At 45.5% G+C, this 22,637-nt stretch overlaps 1 protein-coding gene across 32 annotated transcripts in view; it reads right to left on the bottom strand.

The window, feature by feature from the left end:
• KCNMA1 (potassium channel, calcium activated large conductance subfamily M alpha, member 1) overlaps positions 1–22,637 on the bottom strand; it is a 697,075-nt gene that overhangs the window by 125,342 nt on the left and 549,096 nt on the right. For 11 of the 32 annotated variants that reach the window (XM_014538336.1, XM_005864636.2, XM_014538337.1 and 8 more), the window contains exons 16-18: positions 22,275–22,343; positions 11,563–11,649; positions 5,589–5,665 (exon numbers count right to left, since the gene is read on the bottom strand). In XM_014538336.1, coding sequence (XP_014393822.1) covers positions 5,589–5,665; positions 11,563–11,649; positions 22,275–22,343 — 233 coding nt within the window. Of the gene's footprint in view, positions 1–1,936; positions 1,946–5,588; positions 5,666–11,562; positions 11,650–19,967; positions 19,980–22,274; positions 22,344–22,637 lie in introns of all 32 variants that reach the window. The other 21 variants (XM_014538328.1, XM_014538331.1, XM_014538335.1 and 18 more) reach the window with 3 other exon arrangements.

Raw genomic sequence — 22,637 nt, 5'->3', positions numbered from 1 at the left:
CCGGGGGGGGGGGGGGGGGGGGAGGCGTAGTTTAGGTTTTAAATGGAGCAATTCAGGGGGAAACTGTGGCAGGAAAAAACAAAGCTGCCATTCAATTCATAGACACTTGTCAGATCACAACCTCATGTTTAAAATCAATCCAATGCAGGAAGGATTACTTCCAAGCCTCCACCCTGGAGCTGCTCCTCATATGCTCGTAGCAACTAAAATTACAGGGAAAAACATCCAGGGAAGAAGAAGTTCACTGAGGTGTAAGGCAGAGGCATTTGCTTGACGTGACACTGGGAATCAGAGGGCATTCTTTCAAGTCCTATAAATGAGCAAAATTCCTCCTATTAGCTTCTGGGGGGAGAAGAAAGGTCTTTCAGGTGGTTTTTCCCCAAAACGAAAGAGAGGGAAGGAAAAGCTGGTTAATGTCAGCAGCTCAGAGCCCTCCGAGCTGGTCGATCCGGCCCTCTCAACACCACATTGTGGCGGGAGAAGGCAGAGGAATTTGGCACTAGGGTTGTTTGTTGATTGACATCAAGACTCCCCGCAGATTTTGAAGGATCACTAGATTCTGTTAGTGCTCTGCGGATATCAAAATGGCCCTCCAGCCACCCTTGGAGGCGTTCTGCAGGTCTGGCAGAATGGGTCGTGGGACTGAGGAAGGTCACTGCTCGCTTTCGTTTGTACCCTGAGCATTCTACACCTTCAGAGTCTGAAGATGAGCCCAAACCAGACGGCCAACCTGCTCTTGCTGCAAAGGAGTCAGAGAGGACCAGGTGCAGAGCCGTCTTCTCCACATCCCAGGGCCGCTGGCCTGAATGGGCTGCAGGCTGCCCCTCGTCTTCAGTGGTCTCACGGACACGAGGGAAACCCCACACTCATTTCTGGTGCTGCCGAGAGCAGCATTGCTCTAAGCCACATGGAGACGCTGGCCCTGAAAGGCGCAGCCTCTGGGTGGGAGGGGCCCTACTCCTTCAGTGAGTTAGGGGGCTCGGGGCCTCACATCCGTGGGCTCAGACTTCTGCATAGCTCATGGGTGAAACGGAGCATTCTCCTTGAGCCACCTTTTCTGCCTTCAACAAGTAGATGTCTGCTAAACCAGTAAACATCTCCCAAGATGCCTGACTAACACCCACAGAGGAACTGGGGATGTCCTAGTGGGTCCTGATTAAAGGAGGAACTTGAGTTTAAAACAAGGGAACTTCATAGATTGTCAGAAATAATTACCACTGTGGAAATACTTGTCTCCATTAAGGCCATTTAGATACTTACAAAGCTGGTGTGTCCAATTAACTCTCTAGTCCGCATTTTCTCATATAGAGAGGCACATATATTGTAATAAATACATAACTCTCTCTATAAAGTAGCTCCACACTTATATATAAAAATGTACATTTTTACATATAAAGTACTGGTACATATACTTTTTTTACATATAAAGTATATATATACACATATCACAACACAGGAATAAGTATATATGTAGTATATGTGTTTGCTTCAGGATAAGAATTTGAGCTCCAGAGTCGAGGAGACCAAGTGTAATTTATCAAAGGCAAGCGTGACCATGATCCCCAATCGATGAGGTGTCTGGAGCTACAGTGGTAATTACCTCGGCCTACTCAGTGTCCCCTCAAGGTCCTGAGACAGGCCTTCATGAGAAACACTGTTGTCGAGGTCTTATTTTCAAAGAGAAAAATAAGACAGTGCCAGAGGCTGGCTAGAAGCTTGGGGTGGGGGGCGGACAGAGGGGGTCCTGCTCTCAGGTTCTCCAGCTCCAGGCTGCTCTGCAGACTGTTGGGTGAGGGAGTTGGGGCATGGTTCACTGCTACATGCAACATAAATACCACAAGGAATAAAGAGACTGAAACTGTACAGAAAATAAGAGTCTCTTCTAGAGAAAGACAGGGGACTGGACTCCGGGCTGCTGGGAACCCGTGTTACTCACAATAGATCACTACCAGTGTGCGGTTATAATAGAGTAGGGGCCGTATTCCAAGGCAGCAAAGAGAAAAATAAATCAAAAATATGTCAATGATTAGAAGTTCAAGAAAATTCCTTCAAACACATCAATTTAGACATGACTTGTCCCCGAGGAGTCTACCCTTTGGCCAACTTTTAGAGGCTGGGGGAGAAAATATCAATCATTAGACCAGGTTCGTTATACAGAAAAAGAAAATGGGTAAATGGATTCTGAGAGCTTGCTCCTTGGCCAGACACCGAATGTGGCCCTCTTCCTTGATGGAGAGCTATGAAGAAATGGAAAGAAATGCAAGAATTAAACTGTACTCCCACAGAATTGCCAGGCATGGAATGGCCACACTCGGTATTTCTCCGGAGTGTATGACATAAAACGTTCAACGTTATTGAACAAAAGTGAACGGGGGGATGGAGGTGGGGAGGACAGGGAAGAGCGGGGTTGGGAGAGGAGGGTTGGGAAGCTGTGAATGAGGACCAGTGACTGTCACCAGCTCTGCCCTTACATTGTGGAGATGTATCACTCAGGGTGGATTATTAACACCTGGCCTAACAGATTTGGACAAATGACTCTGTGGGTTGGCTGCCCTCTCCAACTTAGGGCATCAGGCGATGTGCATTCAATTCATTATTGACAATTCCAGCTCCTTCTAAGGAAAGTTTCTTTGCAACCAAAATCTAGCTCCCCCCATTTCCTGACCTGCCAGGTATGCCTCATGTTTAATAGCTCATTTATTCTAACTACCATTTATACCTACACACCTGCATCCTGCCCTCTGGGGCACAGGCTGCTGTGGCCTTTTAATTGGGAAGAACAATATTTGGGAAATTCTGATTGTTATCAAACATGAACCTCACAGCTGAAGGCTGCCGTGAGAGGAGGAGCCCACGTGGGGAGGAGGGTGCAGAGCGAAGGGAGTGAGACCCCGGCCACACTGGCTTGGTGTTAGAGAGGCCGTCCTTCCGTGGCAATCTGTGCTGTGCATGATGGGAGCTCACAGGCCCCTCTAGCTGAGCCAATGTGAATGGAAATGAAGAGAATAAAATTATTTCAAACAATTATGCGCCTCTCCGTCCAGGATGATATTAAAAGCCGCTGCTGTTTACTTGCCTAGAACCAAGATGGGAAAATGTCCTAGAGGCCAAATCCTCATTTTTAAGGACTTAAAATTCTTCTGCTGGGTCCCACTACAGTCCCTCTGAGGAAGAGCTCAGCGGGAGTCCAACCGCTTTCTCTCATCCCTCTGTTCCACTCCTGCCCCCAACTCTGCTCTCTGTCCAGTCACCAGGGAGATCGACAGGAACTGATGATGTCATTTCCTTGCTTAAAAACGGCTCTATTTATTGTAGGACTAAAGCCCAATTTTCTTATCATGGCACCTGCCTTCCTCTCTGATCTCATCTCGCACCCCTCTCTCCAATCCCACCAGCTCCCCTGCCGGTCTTCCTTCCCTCAAACACTGCAAACTGACTTCTACTTCTGGCCTTTGTTCCCCTCTTCTGCCTCCCTGGACTGGGCCTCAGGGTCAGGGCCACCTCCCAAGGGAGGTCTTCCAGATCTTTCTAGCTGAAGCAACATCTCTGCAGGGTTCCTCACACCCTCAGGCAGACTCCAATCTCTTCATAGCCCCTGTCTCTACCTGAATAGATTTCATTGTTTCTATGACCACTGTTCTATGATCATTCACTAGAGTGAAGGGGCTCTATCATGTTCCTCACTCCATCCCTAGCATCAAGAATAGTGCCTTGCACAAACAAGGTACTCAAACTCTATGAGTGAGGAATCAATAGTGCGTTTCACTGATGCCCCATGGACCAGGTTCTCTGTGAATGATTGGCCTCAAGGCTTTCCTGCATCTCCCATCTCACGCCACCGCGAGACTCTCTTACCAAGGGGTTCAGCCTCCTGCACTTGTTACTGTCTTACTTCCCCCTCCGATGGAGAGTTGCTTCTGATGGAAATGATCTGGGAGAGGCCTGGTCAGCTGGGCTGTGCTTTGAGCTCACAGCTTGTGAGGCAGGGCTGGGGTGGACCTCCTGCTGAGAAGGGCCTTTTGATTCATGGACTGGGTTTGTTCTGTGTTCTAGAGCCCTTAGACACTCTTCCCGATTGGTTGTCAGAACAGAAGAATTCTCAGGCCCCAAGAAGTCAGAGGCTCTTGTTCTGAGATTTCCATAAATACTCATCTTAGTGGGTATCAGAGTTGAGAGGAGGGGACTCTGTGTGTTAAGTCAATGAAGAAGGGGGAGCAAACCGTGGGCCCAGCTGCCCCAGACTCGGGAAGCAGCCTGAGCAGATTTCTACAGACACCGCTCCACACTGAGAGTGCCCGGGGATCGGCCTGAGGCTGCGTGCCTCTCCGAGCCCTAGCAGAGGCACCGACCTCTCGCTGGTTTGGCTTTTACTGTTCCCCCTCCCCCAGGGGTGCAGTAATAAACCCTGTGTCTGCCAGTCGGTATATCCCAGGAATGGGGGTCTCTGCTTGGTTCCTGCTCTGAAAAAGTGTTTTATGGGACGATCCTTTGTAACTGCACTCCTACTCAGCAGACCCACGGTCACCCACTTCGCCTTGTCTCCTAACCAAAAGGTCGCACACAGCACTGAGAGAGGCCTCGGGCAGGCCCGAACCTGTCTGCTGGGTCTATGTCACTCTCAGCAACCTCATCCTGTCAGTGACCTTGAAGCCTTAATTTTTCCTTTTTGTAAAACGGGATTAATAACACCCCCTGCCAATTATGCAGGGTTATGATGAGGATCAAAGCAAATAATGATCCTAAGGCGCTTTGAAAAGACTGCACATAGGAAGGCAGGCATCATCATCACCGTTTTCTCTGGGGTTGTGAGAGATCGCTATTAGGCAAGGCAACGTGATCACCGCCAACGGCACGGCCTTCTCCAGGCAAAGCCCGCTCCAAGCCCGCTGTCACGACCCACATCCCTGACTTCCTCTCAAGAGGCCCCATTGGCAGGCTGCTTCAGAAGGGGTTTGGGGTAGCCTGTGCCAGAAGCCACCGGGCCCAGTCTCGTTGACCCCGAAGAGCACTGGTGTCTGACCTTGGTCCCTGGTTCAATGACAAAATCCACTGGCCATGGCCAAGGTCTTTCCTTGGGCCAATCTGAAGGTACTGCAGTTGGAAGCTCTGGCCTTTGGTACCGAAACCTGCAGCCATCCAATGGGAAGAGTCAGCCCCATTCGGGAGACCAAGTCCTCACCTCGGTTTCCCTCTCTGCCCTAGTCCAGCCATCTGTACCCTGGGCATTCCCAGCCCACTGGGAATCACGGTGCAGAAATGCCCTCCTCCACGGCCTTAGCTGCCCTCCTCTCCGTACACCATACTCACTGTGCTCGCCCGGACACCCACCGAGGCGTCCTGTTAGAGACGGAGTGAGACAGGGCACTAGGGCTACGCCTAGGTGTTGGCGGTGGTGAACTTTCAACCTCTGCTCTACTAAAGCGAGGACAGGTATTTATTTCATGTCTCTTTAAACTGCTGGGTGAAACATAAACATGTTCAAGAAAGCTCTTGATGTTTAGTGTTTCTTTAACAGGAAAAGGAGAAGGGAAATGAATTCGGGAAAAGGAAGGAGAGAGGGAGGGATGGGGGAAAGAAACGCTACTTACGCCGTTTGCAGCCGCATTTTTTTATTCTTTTGGGATCTGTGATGTCATCATGACAGGCCTTGCAGTAAAAAAATGCCCTGGAGAAAGAGAATGGAAAAACTGACATGTTTCATAATCCGCCCCAATGAAATGAGCACCACATTTCCTCCTCCGTGGTGCCAAATTAATGAAACACGCCGGCCCCCACTGCCTTTCATCTTTTCAAAGGTTTAGACGTTTACAGACGGAAATGTTTGCTGCAAGACCATTTATTTCAAACACAGGTCTCTGTGATTTGAGTTAGTGCTTCTTTTAATAAACTTTCATTTGAAAAGGAACTGGGGGAAAGGTTGCTGATGTGACCGTGAGTCGGCTTGCCCGTCTTTCATTTCGGAGCGCAGCCTTCGGGGCTGCTCCTCAGAACCCGGGGCGAGCAGCCCTGGGCCTCAGTGGGGAAGTGAAGCCCACCTCGGAAATCCTCCGCCTGGTGAACTGTACATTAAAGGGGCACAAGGATGACGTTCCTCAGTCAAATACATATGTCCGCCTTGTCACTCGGACAGCAGCCTTTCATTTCAGGAGATGAGAAAGAGACAATCAAAAGTGATGGATCGAGGGGCTCCTGTCCATTTCCTTCTGGGATCTCCTCACCCATATTTACTGCAAAGTTGGCTGGGCCAACTCCCATAGCCTCCAGCCTCGAGATCATATAATAAATGAAGGCTTTCTTCTCACTGTGGAGCCCAGCTCAGCTGACCACTGGAATGGGGTGGGCGGAGGGCAGCATAAGGTTGGGGTGAGTAGAAGGAGGCCCAGAGAAAGAAATCAGTCAATGGGAATGTCACCTCATCTGACTCAAGTGTCAATATGTGATGATAAAGTGCACCGGCCATGTCCAAGTTAATTTGGATGAGGCAGAATAAAGCCAGGCGCTATTTAAATGCTCCGGTCTAGAAAAACAGCCCCAGCCGGAGGCCTGTGTCCTCTCAGTACTGGGAGGTGCTAAAATTCATTGGAACAACTTCACAACCTTCTGAGTCCAGGGACTAACAAAACCCCTGGCCCAGCACCTTCACCACTCCCACCACGAAGGTGCATGCCAGGGGGAAACATGGCCGTTCCTTGACCAGGGCTATAAAGAAATAAACACAGTTCTTGACTACCTTATTCCCAGGTTCCTTTTCATGTTTTTCGCAGGACTGGCATATTTGGAAACCACTGCTAAGACTTTTGATCTGGAAGAGATCTCAGATCTTGCAGCCCAAATCCCTGTGTCTCTGTGTCCTCATTGATAAATTGAGGAGGTGTCATAACTGCCTAAAGTCATCCTGTACTGCTACCTGGCCAGCCCAAGCCTTCTAGATTCAAGCCCCGTGCTCCTTCCACCCTAATAGCTCATCCACTATTTCCTTAAATGCCAGGTTTCATCTATTTTACAAAAAAAATAAAAGGAAGCTGATTGTTTGCCCTCAGTGGCTAAAAACCCAATCAATGATGACCTGCTTCGAAAGGGGAAGTGTAGGACAGGAGGAAGCAATTGTGCTTCCACGTCCTTTGCCCATTTTCTCCCCCCATTTGATGTTCCTACTCATCTTAATAATGATAGTTAACATTCATAGAGCACAAACTTTAGGCCAGGTGCTGTTCTAGGCACTTAATAAGCATTAATGCATTTTATCCTCAAGCAATCCTTTGAAGGAGGTGTGATTATTATCTCTGTTTTACAGACAAGAAAACTGAAGAACAAAGAAGTTAAGCCACCTGCCCAAGGTCACACAGCTGAGTGGCAGAACCAGGATTCAAATCCACAAAGTCTATTCCCAGTGTCCAAGGTCTTAAACACATCTCTACTAAAGAGATGATGAGGTGATGATGAGCCTGAATAGACCTTTGAAAAGATAAAGCACAACTAGTTCATGAATCAAAGCTAGATTCTGAAAGTAAAATCCCCACAGGGGCCAGACAGGTAAAGTTAGTGAGTGAAATGGGGTGAGGGTGTGGGTCTGTGGTGACCTAGAGACACATCCCCCAACTGATGAGGGCAGGGTATGTAAGTTCCAGCTGATTTTTGCCAAGTGGCACTTCTTTGCAAGTACCCTTGTTTTCCCCATCCATCTCTGCCTCTCTCATGCTCACCTGGCACAGCCCCTACCTTACTGCACACCTGCACTGAGCAGCTGAGTGTTGCTGGGGAAACAACCTTGCTGACTGATCTCACTTTAAATCCCTGGGCGTGGATTCCAGGAGCCTTTGTACACCCCTCAGGATCTATGCCGTATCTCCTCCTCCCACCTCAACTCTCTCTGCTCTCCTCTCTGCGTCCTCTCCCGCTCACCTACCCCTTCCTCTAGTAGCCTTAGCTGGGGGCCTTGCCACTGACATCACCAAGACCAGATCTGCATCCTGCAAGGCTGGTGTTTAGGGTCCCCTTGCCCTCTGATTTCTCATTTTGCTTGTCTAATGGGGGAGCCAGCAGGAGACTGAAGGGTGAGAAGAGTCATTCCCCTCGCTACCAGCTTATAAAATGGTAGCAGCACCATCTCCCTACAGAAGAACACAGCCCCTGTGAGGCAGCCTTTCCTACAGCACACCCTCTGCTCGTCCTAACAGCCCTCCTTCCCCTTGACTAGTGCTGGGAGTGGCTCCCCACTGCTACTAACGCTGGGTACTTTGCCATCCCTTGTGGGTTTTCCTTAATTCTGCCCACAACTTTATACATTCCCCTTTTTCCACTTAAGTGTGTCATCTGTTTCTTGCCAGGACCCTCACTGATACAGCATCTAAATTTACATCTCCAGTCCTCCTCTTTACCCAGCACTCAGAATCTTAGATGCAACTGCCCTTATGACATCTCCATATACCCTACTTCACACGGCCCAATTAGGATTCTTTGATTCCTTCCACCCCCAACTTGCTCCTCCTCCCATTTTCCCATCATCCACCCAATTGTGGAAAGCTGGACTCTAGGCTCCATTCTTTGTCCTTCTTGTTTCCTCACTTTCCACAGTTCATGAGTGAGTCCTACAAAGTTTCCAAAATATATCTTGAGCTGGCCTTACTTCTCACCACCTCCACTCACCAGTCTAGCCCAGGCCATCACCTCTCACCTAATCTACCCCGTAGCCTCTTAGTCTCCTGGCCTCCCCTCCTGCTCCACTGCATCTGATTCTCTCAGAGCACGTGCAAAGGCCTTTTAGTAATATAACTCAGACTGCATCACTGCCAGCAAAAACCCTCCCATGTCTCCATTTGATAACAAATTCAACCTAGCCCTACCGTTCTTTCTAACTTCACCTCGCCACTCTACACCCCAGACCACCCTCTTTTCCTTCAGTTCCCTGAACACAACAAACTTATTCCCATCATGTCTCCTCTTCCCTTCAGATCTCTGCATGATGGATTCTTCCACATCACCCCAATCTCTGCTCTATCGTCACTCGCTCCGAGCCACCTCCACTTACACTCAGTCTAAATCAGTGACCAGCTGCATGAATGTGTTGCACCATGAATAAACACAGCTGTACTTCTCCCGCCCTGGAAGGGAGCCCATGAGAGCAGGGACTTCTTTCCCTCGTTTCCCTGGCACCTAGTGCAGTGTCCCGGGAAGTGAGTGACCTATGAATGAATGCTGCTCAGTAATGCTGGATCTGCATGTTTTTCAGGAGACACCAATGAGAGGGATTTTTATATAAGATTAGGACTTCTTCAGCTTGGAAACTATTTTTTTAAAAAAAAAATTGTGGCTCAAATCATGTCTATAAGCCAAACTGAGCCAATGAGGCACCATTCTGTGACTCCCACATTAAATACTATGGGAAGGTTACTTAAAAAGCAAAATGCTTAGTGGCCAGGAGTAAAGGACAAGGGCCCAAATGCTTCTCCCAGAGTGACCTCATTAAAACTGGAATCAGATGGTTTCATCTTCTTTCCCCCCCTAAAATACTACATCTGAAAGTTTAAGCCAGAATCCGTTAACTTCTTTTGTTGCTGTTTGGCAGCAGAGGGTGCAAACTCAATAGGAGAACGTCATAATCTACTTTCCATTTGCACAAAACCTGTTTAGTTTCATTCAGAACTCCAGTGCCCGTCTGTGGCTTTCTGCAGTCTTCATCTATTTGCAGTCCCCTAACTGACAGCTTCTGCTCTGACACATCACGTAGCGCGGGACTTACAGGCCGGCGCAGCTGATTGTGTCAGCATGTATTTGTGAAGACCATAAAGCACTGAAATGAGACACACTGCGCTCCCCAATAGGGGAGGCGATTTGTTTTTTTGGACAGCCTGGTATTTGTGACGTTCATTAGTGAGAGATGCAACAAGAAATAGGATTACACAAATGGGAGCCTCGTGTTCTACTTGCTGTGCTCCCCAGCCCCCTGCCCGGAGATGCCGCTTCCAGCGTTGTATCTCCGTCTGGCCGTGAGCACAACCTTCTCTTCCAGAGGAGGAAAAGGGTGTCCAGTCCCATTCCCCTTCCCAACGTTCCTCTCAGGTGGACCCAGTTCTTGGGGTACTCCTAAGACAGTGGGGACCCTGAATCGGATAAAGAGGTTTTCCTCACCCACACCTCAGTAATGGGAATTTTGCAGAAGTAAATTTAAGCCATTGGATAGCTCAGTTTAAATTTTTGTTGTTGTTGTGGCTAGTTTGCAAGAGCGCATGTTGAGTAAGCATCAGCTGTCAAACATCATAGTTCTGTGCTCAGCGTGTCAGGCTCAGTCTTGGCAAATAATTAAGAATGTAAGACTTCCTGGTTTTAAATCCTGGCTTTAAACTAGCAGTGTGGCTTGGGCAAGTTAGTTAACCAACCCGTCCCTCAGTTTCCTCCTATGTAAAATAGGAACAGTAATGCTGTCTCTTAAGGTTGTTGAAAGTAGGAAATGCGTTCATCAATGCCTGGTGCCTGGTACTCAGAACAGGGCTGCCACATATTAAACTCAATAGGCCTAGTAAATGCATACATTCACCAGTCACTGAGAGTCAACAAATGTACAAGGCTGGGGGTTGGGGTGTGGCTTAGTGCACATAGGAACATGGGCTGACGTGTGTTAAAACTGCTGCAGAAAGTCATACCATGTGACAACAGAACCAATTACACCACGCGAGGTGGTGTAATCATGTGCTAATCATTCGCCGAACATTGTTTAGGAGTTGCAACTCTTGGATTTAAATACGTAGACTATAGTTGTCAATATGTAATATTTACTTATGTCGACAAAATTACTATAGTGTTTTTCTCCAATATATGGCTTATTCTCTAAAATTTGTTAAAAAATAACAATATAATCTGTTAATTAAATTATAAGCTACTGTAGATTAAAAGCATTTTAAAATTAGTAGGGTGTTAACTTTCACATATGACATACGGACCAGAAATTCTGTTCACTAAACCCAAAGTCCATTAAATCGAGGTCCAAAAAATCGGGGGTTTACTGTATCAACAAAGGTGTCATAAACCATTGAGGCCAACGAAATCCTGGCTATCCCTGACAACTTCAGCCACTTACCTAGAAGGCCACAAATAGAAATATGGCCAGTTTAGTATTTCATCTGAAATTAATCCAAACCTTTTGAGATTCCATTTGGCACTTAAAGTAAAAACTGATAATTCTCAAGTAAAGAGCAGTGGCCGAGGAGTCAGCTGTCCTATGCTATGTTGTTCTGGGCCATCAAGCATCAGGGGGCCTGCAACAATCAATTGAGCTCTCTGGAACTCTGGTTCCTTCCTTAGGAAATGAGGGAGGATCTAAGCAGGCTCTCCTAGCTCTGAAATGTTATTCTAATTCAAAGATGTGGAACTGGTTATGTGAAGAGGAGCCCATGGAAACATTTGAAAGCACAATCCCTTCTTCCTAAGATTTGTTAGGAAGATGACCAGAGGCCTGTTAGGATGTTCTGGGGTTCAGGCCCTGTACATATGGAAGCATGGCCACCTCAGGGCGTGAAGATGTCTACGCCGGAATGGAAAGGAAGGCAGGAGAAAATAAACTCTTACCTTTTAACTTCTTTGGCATCACTTGCGATGAAAAATCCTAAAGTACCTTCTTGGATCTTAAGATGGTTTCCAGGATTAATTAATATACTGCTCAGTGAACAAAAACAAACAAAGAAGACACATCTGTCAGGTCATGTTCTGTGCAAAACCTTGAAGGCTACACGGTATTGTTAATTGTATAGGGGGCCCACTAGTCTAATGCTGTCCCAAACGATTTCGTCTGGAGCTTGAGGTCCACTGTCCCACACACTTAACTGGATAACGCCATCATAAAGCTTGGCTGTTCAAGTCCTAGGTTGGCATACTCCCAGTTGCAGAAATCAAAGCAAATCTAGGTTTCAGGGCCAGGTTTTTATAATGGGGTTGCCATCATGGGCTTCTGATGTGAAGCAAAATTCCCAATAATGTACCCCTTAGAAAATGCTGTTGATGGTCAACACTGAGTGTTATTAGTCTAATAAAGCTATTGCCTCACCGATTTTCAGTTAGATGACAGAGCATTAATGGGACCCCTATATGCATACAGAAACAGACATGTATACACACCACATACCACTGCAGGGAATGGTACAAGACACCCATACCAATGCAGAAGCAAGCAGAACATCTGCATGACATGATAAGGACATGGAAGTAGATTCCATGTGCGGTCTGTGTGGAAGGAACTGGGCCCACCAGAACAGTGAAAAAGAAAAATGCGAGCAATCAGAAATACTTAATGATTCCAGCCTGCCGTTTACAAAAAGGTAAGAGAGTCTCTGAATAAGGTGCATGTCTAGCACATCCTGATTGGGGCAAACTGTAATTAGAAAACAAATGCAAATTACCACAAAAAGACTTCCCCTGCAGGGAAGTATGAACCTAAATATACACTGTCCTATTTCAAAGTGGTATAAATAGATTAGCTGACCAAGTTGTATTTGGACTGACAGAAGAGATAAATGTATCCTAATCTAATAAATGGATGAAACAAACAAATTTAATTTTCTGCAAGTCAAAAGCAGAATCCAGGAAGGCCATACACAGAGACTGAGATGAGACTCTGGGCTCAATGGATATGGAATGTAGGGACTCTAAATTCAGCAACAGATACAACGGAGGGAGTCTGATCTGAAAATCAGGTGTTCCATGTAATAGATGTTTGGAATCAGGCTAAAGGAAGTCCTAAACTGCCTAAAACAATCAAAATGGAGGATGGCAATTAACATGTAATCCTTTTCTGCTGGTAAAATCATTGCAGAAAAGTGCTGTGAGCAACAGGGCGATGTGCCTGTAGCAATACAGGAAGGACCCAGGTGAACTTTTGTTCTGTTGGGAGAACAGAGTAGATGGTTATTGCAAAATAATGGTTTGTGGTCACAAGAACATCCCCTATTACCCATAACAAGGCCTGACAGAAGGAAACCAATCCCGTGTCACTGCTCTTATTAACACTAAATAATAGCAAGAGTCCACGAAGACCTGACTGTTCTTCCCTGGAACCCCAGACAACAGTGAGGCAGCAGCGGGCCACACAAGGCAGCGCTGGGGAGGCCCCTCCCAATCACCCTCCACCAACTCTTCACGGTTGTCGCACACCCTCTGACTTTTCATGATCGTGAGGAGAAAGGACCCCAGCTGATACAGGCTAGCCAGATTCCCGGTTAAATGCAACGTTTTAGACGGGCAGCATTCCGGACTTGGCATACTTTCTTACCCCCGTTCCTGCTAGGCAGTTCTTCTATGCCCTGGCTCTGCAACCAGAAATTGGGTCCAAACTCCAGCATGGCCATTCAGTAGCTGTCTGACTTTGGGCAAGTTACAGGACATCTCGAGGACTCAATTTCCTCACCCACAAGATGGGCATGATGATCATCATAGTCTCCAGTGACAATGCACAGAAGGCTCTATGTCTACTGGTTATTGTTCCTTCTATTATGTATTCTTGAGGGGGAAAAAAAAGCCAAAAGAATATTCCATTCTCAATGGAATCATCAGCTTTTCCTTAATTGGCCTCATGACATGGAACACATCCTGCCCATGACTTGGTGAAGTTACAGGGTGAAGCACTAACTGTACACTTTAGAATAATGGACAAGGACCTAATGAAAAATTCCAAGTACTTCTGGACTCTAAAGGAGCTACTTCCTCAAAATTGGAAAATTCTACCTATTGACATGTATTCATTTAAGAGTGTTAAGAAGCTTCCCTGGTGAAAACAAATCCTATCATGATTTCAGCAACACAATTCAAAAGAGGAAATTTGAGAGGCATCAATGTCTTGGTGACATATATGCACAACACAGCCTCACACAGAACCTGCTTCCCCTTTTTTACATCACACGCTTCAGAAATTGCACTCCAATGGTCAACCCCACTATGCCATGGCGGTGATAGCAAGGTTCCTGCCAACGAAAAGTCTCTTTTCATTGCCTCTGTTCTCTAACAACTGGCCTACAGTAAGAATATGGGATTGTCACTCCATAGATGGCAGGTTGACATCATTTATTTCAGCCTTCCGTTGGCCCTGGTCAAGTCTGAGGGTGTAGAGGAAAGATTCAGGCACGGAAGTAAGGCAGATCTGTGTTCAGATCTCAGTGTTGCTGCTGCTGGTGGTTGAGTACTCAGGTGCACGTGTCAGGCCTATGGCCTCAGATCCCGGCCTTGAGCATGTGGATGGCGCTAAACCTCATTCTTCTTGTCTGCAAAATGGGCTGCAGAATCTCTAGCTTATAGTGTTGCTAAGAAAATTAAAGCACATACTACGCGCCGAGTGACTGTTACACAGGAAATCCTTAATACACAGTCACGGTTAATAGTAGCAAGGTGATTACAGCACCTGAGAAGCAGACCATCTCTTACAGCCTCACAGCTCCCCATTTTGTCTTTGGTGCTAAGAAACTACCTACGGGCACGGAAAGACCTTTTCACTGACCATAGTATCTGAGAGACTTAATTCCTGTACAGTAGCTGTAGATGGGCTCATTTGGACTGGCTTTTGTCTACACAGTAGAGTAGCTCTCTGTACCTTAACCTTTGTGGCTGATTGTACAAGACACTGGAAGGACCTCTAAGGACATCACTGACCAGGTGACTTCAGAATGTCCTCTTGTTCTCTTCTGGTCAGGGCTGGAGGCTTGCAATCATTTCTACATGGTGCATGAGGCTGAAAGAATGAGCCCAGCTCTTGAAGGAAAGACATCTAGATACATAAAGAGGCTCTCTGGCTGGCTTGCATGCATGTTTAAGGGTTTGGTAGAGAAGCACGCTAGCCTGACCCAGGGACCACTGTATACACTACTCCCTGGGTAAGGGCACAGAGTTTCAAAGACTCTTTGAGGAAATATATTACTCTTTTTGATATTTCAGACATTAAGTCTTCTATACACATTCCAAATCTAGAAAGTTTGAAGTACCGATCCTCGTCTTCTTGAAAATATAAAAAGCTAAGCATCTGAAACAGAAGTAACTCTTTTTTGTTCCTGCAAAGTGCCTACTATCCTTAGAATGTGTTGTTCACCTCCTAAAGGGAATATGTAAATCTTTCCAAAGATCTTTGATGTCTTAAAATAGCCAATGTTAAGTTTGTGTGTCTTGATGACAGCCAAAAGTCTCCCTCCCTGGGCATCACTTTAAATCAGTCTCTGGCTCCAATTCTGTCTAATTCACTCGCTTATCAAACAGAGATAAACTTCGAGATATGTCATGTGAAGAATCAAGAAAATCTCTAAGAAAAAACTCCATCTATCAATTAGCAGAATTCCAATAGGGACATATTCTTGGCGGGATGGACTTGCCCTCATTTCCAAGGACCCTATAAATTATCCTCTTCCTTCTATGCTTTGTTAATTTCCACTGAAAAGATTCAGTGATAGATGGAGGCCAAGGGTTGGTGTGGTCCCTTCCCCAAGGATTCTTATGCTTTTTCTTTTGCTCTCACACTAGTTTTGAATCTAGACTTATTCTTCAGCTCCTCGCTCACTATATGGAATAAATAGATATCTTTTGTAGGGAACTCATAGGTGCATAAAGGAGTGAAAAGCAAGATCATATTTTATTTACTTTTATAAATTAGTTTCTCATAGCAGCCAGCTTAGAGCCCTGCATGGAATAGGTACTTTTCAACTCTTTGTGGAATGAGTGAAAAACCTAAGTCATTGGTCTTAGTTCTAAAAGTGTTGCTTTCCCTCTCTACTAAGGAGAAAAGGAGTCACAGCTGATCTTTTCAAAGGCCCACCTGCAGTTCCTACCAGTCAGGCCTATGGGAGGAACGATCACACTTCTTCTAGGGGGGTGGCAAGTGAGCTAACAATATCCCAGAGATATTAAGCATAAATATGTAAATATACAAATATATAAACACCTAGGCACCCGAGAAGTTGAAGCAATTGATTTCAATATTGAAAACACCACTCACTTAGATCTGAAATATGTTCTTAAATGTAAGACACATTCTCCTGAAACTGGCTAGCAGGGCTCAGTCCACTGGGAAACATCACTTGCTGGGTGCCCTCGGGAGGGGAGGGAGTGCCAAGTCTCAAGCTGCAGTGCATTTCACTGTGTATCTCTTGCTGAACTTGGGTTAGGGTGAAGATTTGGGGCTTAATAGGGCAAAATGATGTCTTCCCTTTCTCCACCATTTATGGGTAACAACTAGGAAACAACTCGTTATTTCTCCTCCAATTATCATGAACTTTACTTGTTTGCTGATTTGCGAGACAACCCAGTATTAGTAATTCAACTGAAAGAGATATTTTTAAAGGAAACCCTTCTCCATTACGGATAAATATGACAGGTGTAAATCTCTTTCCTCCCCACTCAATTTCTGGTAGGTGTAATGTACCATTCCCTGAGCAATTATAAAAATATCACGTTCATGAGAGCATACTTTGTATTTGGTAACACTGCAATTATATCTGAGTCTAGAAAGCTAATGGGACTTCATTACCTAGAACAAGAGAATAAGAACCATGTAGGACTTCAGTTCATGCCGGGCCCAGAGGGATCATGCCCCTGAAAGTGGCCTCTTTGACCACACAAGGTCATGTGCGATTGCTGTTGGGTGGGACTTTGTTTGAACCAACTGGTTCCCATCTCAGGGAGTACAGCTGCCTGGCAGTTTAGGGGCTGTGTTAGGGCACAGCCTCCAGAAACCCCAAATCTCAACTCTTGTTGCCTTTCTGGGACTTTTCATTTCTCTGGGTATTAAAATATATGCTGTCGGAGTCCCACACAACTAGACACACACACATTCCACAGTGTGGGTTCCATGCTCAGCACACTGGAGCCCAGGGCACTTACACAGAGACAGCATCATAAAGATTGCTCCCAGTCGGCCAGACTCAAGTGACCTCCACTGTGGTCCACCAATGACATGTTTATCCTGATTCCATCCCAACAATTTTAGAAATGGCATTTTCAAATAGATTTTGCATGTAAGGAAAATAGTGGCCGAATGGGAGGGAGAAAAAATAATTCATTTGGCAAGGACAATGCTGGATATTTTGTCTGGGAACAACCCAAGTCACTTTCTGGTACACTTTAGGCCAAGTCATGCCTACATCACAACATGCCTTCACCACATGATAAAAGACTCCAAGGCCAAAGCCAACAGCACAGGTGCAACCACTGTGGCCCTTTGGCGATGCAAAGTGTTGCAGTAACTTCTCGCAGTTGGATCATGTCAATAATACCGAACTGACAGGAAGCCACCTCTATTTTCACACATCTACTCACAAAACCACAAAGAACCTGACTTCGGAAAGAGTTACACATACACACACACACACACACACACACACACACACACACACACTACAAAACAAACATGTGACAGTGATTACAACCACAGAGAAAAACAACTCTTTAGAAGGTGAATAAGTAGGCATCTCAACAGTATGTTTTCAACAACACGCCCTTAGATAGAGAACACATTGAAGAAGCTGCACTGGAAATATTCACCCAAAAAGGTAAAAAACAAAAAAAAGCTATCGATGAGGATTCGGTCATGCTTCATGCAACATATAACAGCAGCAAAACAGGTGAGGTCACACGGTGAACGTTGCGATACTTCATATTAAGAAATATGCCCAAATACACTAAGAAAAACAGAAGCCCCTGAGTTCATCTCAATAGACAGTACTCATCGGAGTACTGCCCAAGAAACACATATGCAAAATCTGATCATCTAAATAAGTTTAAGGAAAAAGAAGTAAGTGTAAGGGCTTGGTCTCTGTTTTGTGGATAAAAGGACACGAATTCTGCTCTACCAATTAGGAAGTGGACACAGGGAAGCGGGGGTCACTGGGAATGTGGATGTGGGATGCAGACAAATGAAACCAGAGTCTGGTGGACACCACGACACATCAGGACAGGACAGAAACAGACATCAAGGGCTGGAGAGAAGCGTCCTCCTTTTCAACTTGAATAGCATTTGTTCCCATCATTGGTGCCATGACTGAAAACAGGATTGTGTTTTTTGGGTTGTTTTTTTTTTTAAGGTTTCCTGCAAAGAAGTTAGTGCGTCATTCAAAAAAATCAACAAATCAAACAAGAAAAGCAATGTGCTACTTTCAATTTTTATGTCCCCTAGTTGGACAGGGGTTTATATATAAATATACATATATAGTTATATATAAATATATATCTATATATACTGACAAGGGAATGAGATTATATACACATATACACATATATATAATCTCTATCTTCCTGAATTCTTGACAAATAGTTAGTCCTGCGGTTAGAAGTGAAGATAGAGGGTGGAGGTTGGGAGGAAAGTTAACGAAGAGTGCATACCGCTTTCGGCTTCTGCAAAACGACAAGAAAAGAATTTAAAATCAAACAATTTGATAATAAATTGACACCAGAAGGAAAAGAAGGAATAAAACCTTTGTTTCAAATTATTTGAAGGGTACATGTGAAAACAAGGTTTTTCAGCAAAGCATGAGAACAGTATCATGGGGTGGAAGGACAAGGTCATTCAGGACAGGCTGGGGCACTGGGGTGGGACAGAGGAGCAGGGCTCTCGGAATTTTAACACCTGGTCACTTCAAAAGTGTGAGAGGAAAGAAAATGGGAAATGTTTTAATGCAGGGGAAAAAAATCAAAGTTATTATCTCAGGAAGGGTCAAGCACCGGATTCTTGGAGTCATGGGTACTGTGTTTGATAAGCCCTGTGTTTTCTCACAGGCATGATCCACATTCCTTCAAACACACCTTTTTCCACAAGAACCAATGAGCTTCACACTGAGACCAAGCCACATCTGAGGATTAAAGCTGGCAACGGCACACAGAAAGCCAAAACAAAGCCAGACATGTTCTTTTCTCCCTTTTCTTAAAAAAAAAAAAAATCTAAAAACCTCTATCTGTAAATGTGGCTTTGTTGAAAACATCTCTGATTGGTGAAACACACACACACACACACACACACACACACACACACTACAAAACAAACATGTGACAGTGATTACAACCACAGAGAAAAACAACTCTTTAGAAGGTGAATAAGTAGGCATCTCAACAGTATGTTTTCAACAACACGCCCTTAGATAGAGAACACATTGAAGAAGCTGCACTGGAAATATTCACCCAAAAAGGTAAAAAACAAAAAAAGCTATCGATGAGGATTCGGTCATGCTTCATGCAACATATAACAGCAGCAAAACAGGTGAGGTCACACGGTGAACGTTGCGATACTTCATATTAAGAAATATGCCCAAATACACTAAGAAAAACAGAAGCCCCTGAGTTCATCTCAATAGACAGTACTCATCGGAGTACTGCCCAAGAAACACATATGCAAAATCTGATCATCTAAATAAGTTTAAGGAAAAAGAAGTAAGTGTAAGGGCTTGGTCTCTGTTTTGTGGATAAAAGGACACGAATTCTGCTCTACCAATTAGGAAGTGGACACAGGGAAGCGGGGGTCACTGGGAATGTGGATGTGGGATGCAGACAAATGAAACCAGAGTCTGGTGGACACCACGACACATCAGGACAGGACAGAAACAGACATCAAGGGCTGGAGAGAAGCGTCCTCCTTTTCAACTTGAATAGCATTTGTTCCCATCATTGGTGCCATGACTGAAAACAGGATTGTGTTTTTTGGGTTGTTTTTTTTTTTAAGGTTTCCTGCAAAGAAGTTAGTGCGTCATTCAAAAAAATCAACAAATCAAACAAGAAAAGCAATGTGCTACTTTCAATTTTTATGTCCCCTAGTTGGACAGGGGTTTATATATAAATATACATATATAGTTATATATAAATATATATCTATATATAAGGACAAGGGAATGAGATTATATACACATATACACATATATATAATCTCTATCTTCCTGAATTCTTGACAAATAGTTAGTCCTGCGGTTAGAAGTGAAGATAGAGGGTGGAGGTTGGGAGGAAAGTTAACGAAGAGTGCATACCGCTTTCGGCTTCTGCAAAACGACAAGAAAAGAATTTAAAATCAAACAATTTGATAATAAATTGACACCAGAAGGAAAAGAAGGAATAAAACCTTTGTTTCAAATTATTTGAAGGGTACATGTGAAAACAAGGTTTTTCAGCAAAGCATGAGAACAGTATCATGGGGTGGAAGGACAAGGTCATTCAGGACAGGCTGGGGCACTGGGGTGGGACAGAGGAGCAGGGCTCTCGGAATTTTAACACCTGGTCACTTCAAAAGTGTGAGAGGAAAGAAAATGGGAAATGTTTTAATGCAGGGGAAAAAAATCAAAGTTATTATCTCAGGAAGGGTCAAGCACCGGATTCTTGGAGTCATGGGTACTGTGTTTGATAAGCCCTGTGTTTTCTCACAGGCATGATCCACATTCCTTCAAACACACCTTTTTCCACAAGAACCAATGAGCTTCACACTGAGACCAAGCCACATCTGAGGATTAAAGCTGGCAACGGCACACAGAAAGCCAAAACAAAGCCAGACATGTTCTTTTCTCCCTTTTCTTAAAAAAAAAAAAAATCTAAAAACCTCTATCTGTAAATGTGGCTTTGTTGAAAACATCTCTGATTGGTGAATTAACTGGAGGGTCCATCAAAGGAAAGATTGTGTCTTCGGGGAAAGCTCTGATTTCTTTTTCTTAGACTGGGGGCAGGGCATTCCATGGGACCATTAGCAGCCTGTTTCTCTCCCTCCTTGGGACCAAAGAGTGGCAGGTGGAAGAGGACTGGTCAGGGTTCAGAGTACAGTCTCTTGCTAGGAAATGCTTCCAGAATGCTCGAGAAAGGCTATTCAGCATCACCCACATCAGGACACTTTGTTGAAAGATGCACAAATAAGAAAGAGAGAACACTGAATTGTACAAAGAATTACTGAGTTGGCAACACAAAGAATATCATTTGCAACCCTCCCTCCCTCCCTGCCGGGTACAGGTGAGCATTGGCAACAACATGGACAAGCAGCAGTCCCAGGAACATCCATGTCATCAGTTGAACAGCAAATAGCCAGGACTCTCAGTGGTTTTTTGCAAATAATATTCTTCACTTGCCAACAGGAAAAATATGTGTCTATGTGCATATGTTCTAACTGCCACAGCCATGTTCTACAGGTGGCTACCAAATCTACCGCTTTTTCTTCCTTTGGGTTGATTTGGATTTTCATAATAGCTGCACGTTTGATCAGATTGACACGGAGCAATCTGATCTGGGGTTGAGGTAACAGAGAACATTGGATTGACTTGCTTACAATCCAGCGTTTTTTGTCATGGAAACACAGACTGAACGTTTGGAGGTCTGGCGTTATCGGGTCACTCATCCAAATAATGGAAACGCCTTAAACGATCATAGCAAGGAACCTTCTAGCCTGGCCCTGCACTCTGCGCGGTCATTCGGGTGTGTGTCCGAGGCTGTCTGCTCTACAGGAAGACGTACTGACTACAACTAGGAACAAGCCAGGATGTCATTTCAGAGGACAGAAGCCTGACCATGTCTCAATGAGTTACCTTTCTCCCAAAATGATTGGTAAAAATGGGGGAGACGGGTGGCAGAAATCATCTCTATTTTATCTGTAATGCATACAGTGCTCCATCCACCGAATTCCTTGTTAATGGGATGCCTCCTTCTTCCAGGGTGAACTCATCTATTGACTGGGGTGTTATCTGTTTCAGCCAGACCCAGTCCCTCATCAGTCTCATTTGCACGTAATTACGTGCAAAATAAATAAATAAAGAGGGCTCCTGCCTCTGTGCCTTGCTCCTCCGGCTAATTTACATGAAGCTGATATCCTGCCACCTGGATTTCGGTTGCACCAGGAGAAGCACATATGGTCCACAATAGGCTGCTTGTAATTCGGCTATCAAGAGAGCTCAGATCTCCCATCATGGCCCTGCCCCCTGCCTGCTGGCAATGAGGTCGGCGTCCACCTTTGTGCTTTGTGCTCCCAACAGTAAAAGGGGGTAAGAGGACAGTGTCTGACCCCACTTTTATGCAGAGAGCTGAAAGTGAAAGCTGGGACCATCGGAGAAAGGGCTGGGTCTCCTCCCTTTCCCTGGAGGAACACTCAAGGCCCAGGGCCTCCCGATGCCGGGCGGGTCTGGGATAGAGACGCCAGTGCCTGGTCGAACATGCCTGGAAAGGTGTCATAGGGTCTGAGAGGTGTTGCTTCAGGGTCCCAAGCAAGTAAATAATCCCCAAGACAGAGAAGTGGACCGAACGTTCCCAGGATGCATGCTCACCATCATCAAAGTGAGCTGGCCGCAGAGTCGCAGCAAACTTACCGGCTCTCTCGGTTGGCGGACTTGTACTCAATGGCTATCATGAGGAGCTTGAGCTTCACAAAACACAGCCTGCAATGAGATGGAGACACCTCCCAGTCAGCGCTCCTGAAGGACCAGAGCCACACAGCCAGTGCTGTTAGGGCCCTTTCATCTCCTAAGCCCGTCCTTATCCAAGGGAGCCTCATTCTGCAGTCGCTGTGCCAAGTGGACGGGGCTGGGAGTGGCACCTCCCGCTTCCCCATTAAGGCTGATTTCTTGCAAGCGATAAGGCGCTGACTGTTCAAAGTGCAAATTACACTCAGGTCTAGCTGTCTAGACACAGACCCAAGCAGGAATTGGTGTCTGGGGATCGGTGCTGGGCCA

This window comes from Myotis brandtii, unplaced genomic scaffold (genome assembly GCF_000412655.1).
Source record: "Myotis brandtii unplaced genomic scaffold, ASM41265v1 scaffold190, whole genome shotgun sequence".
Classification (NCBI taxonomy): Eukaryota; Metazoa; Chordata; class Mammalia; order Chiroptera; family Vespertilionidae; genus Myotis; species Myotis brandtii.
Note: the sequence above shows the minus strand (reverse complement) of the source record. Positions and strands in the feature narration are given on the sequence as shown.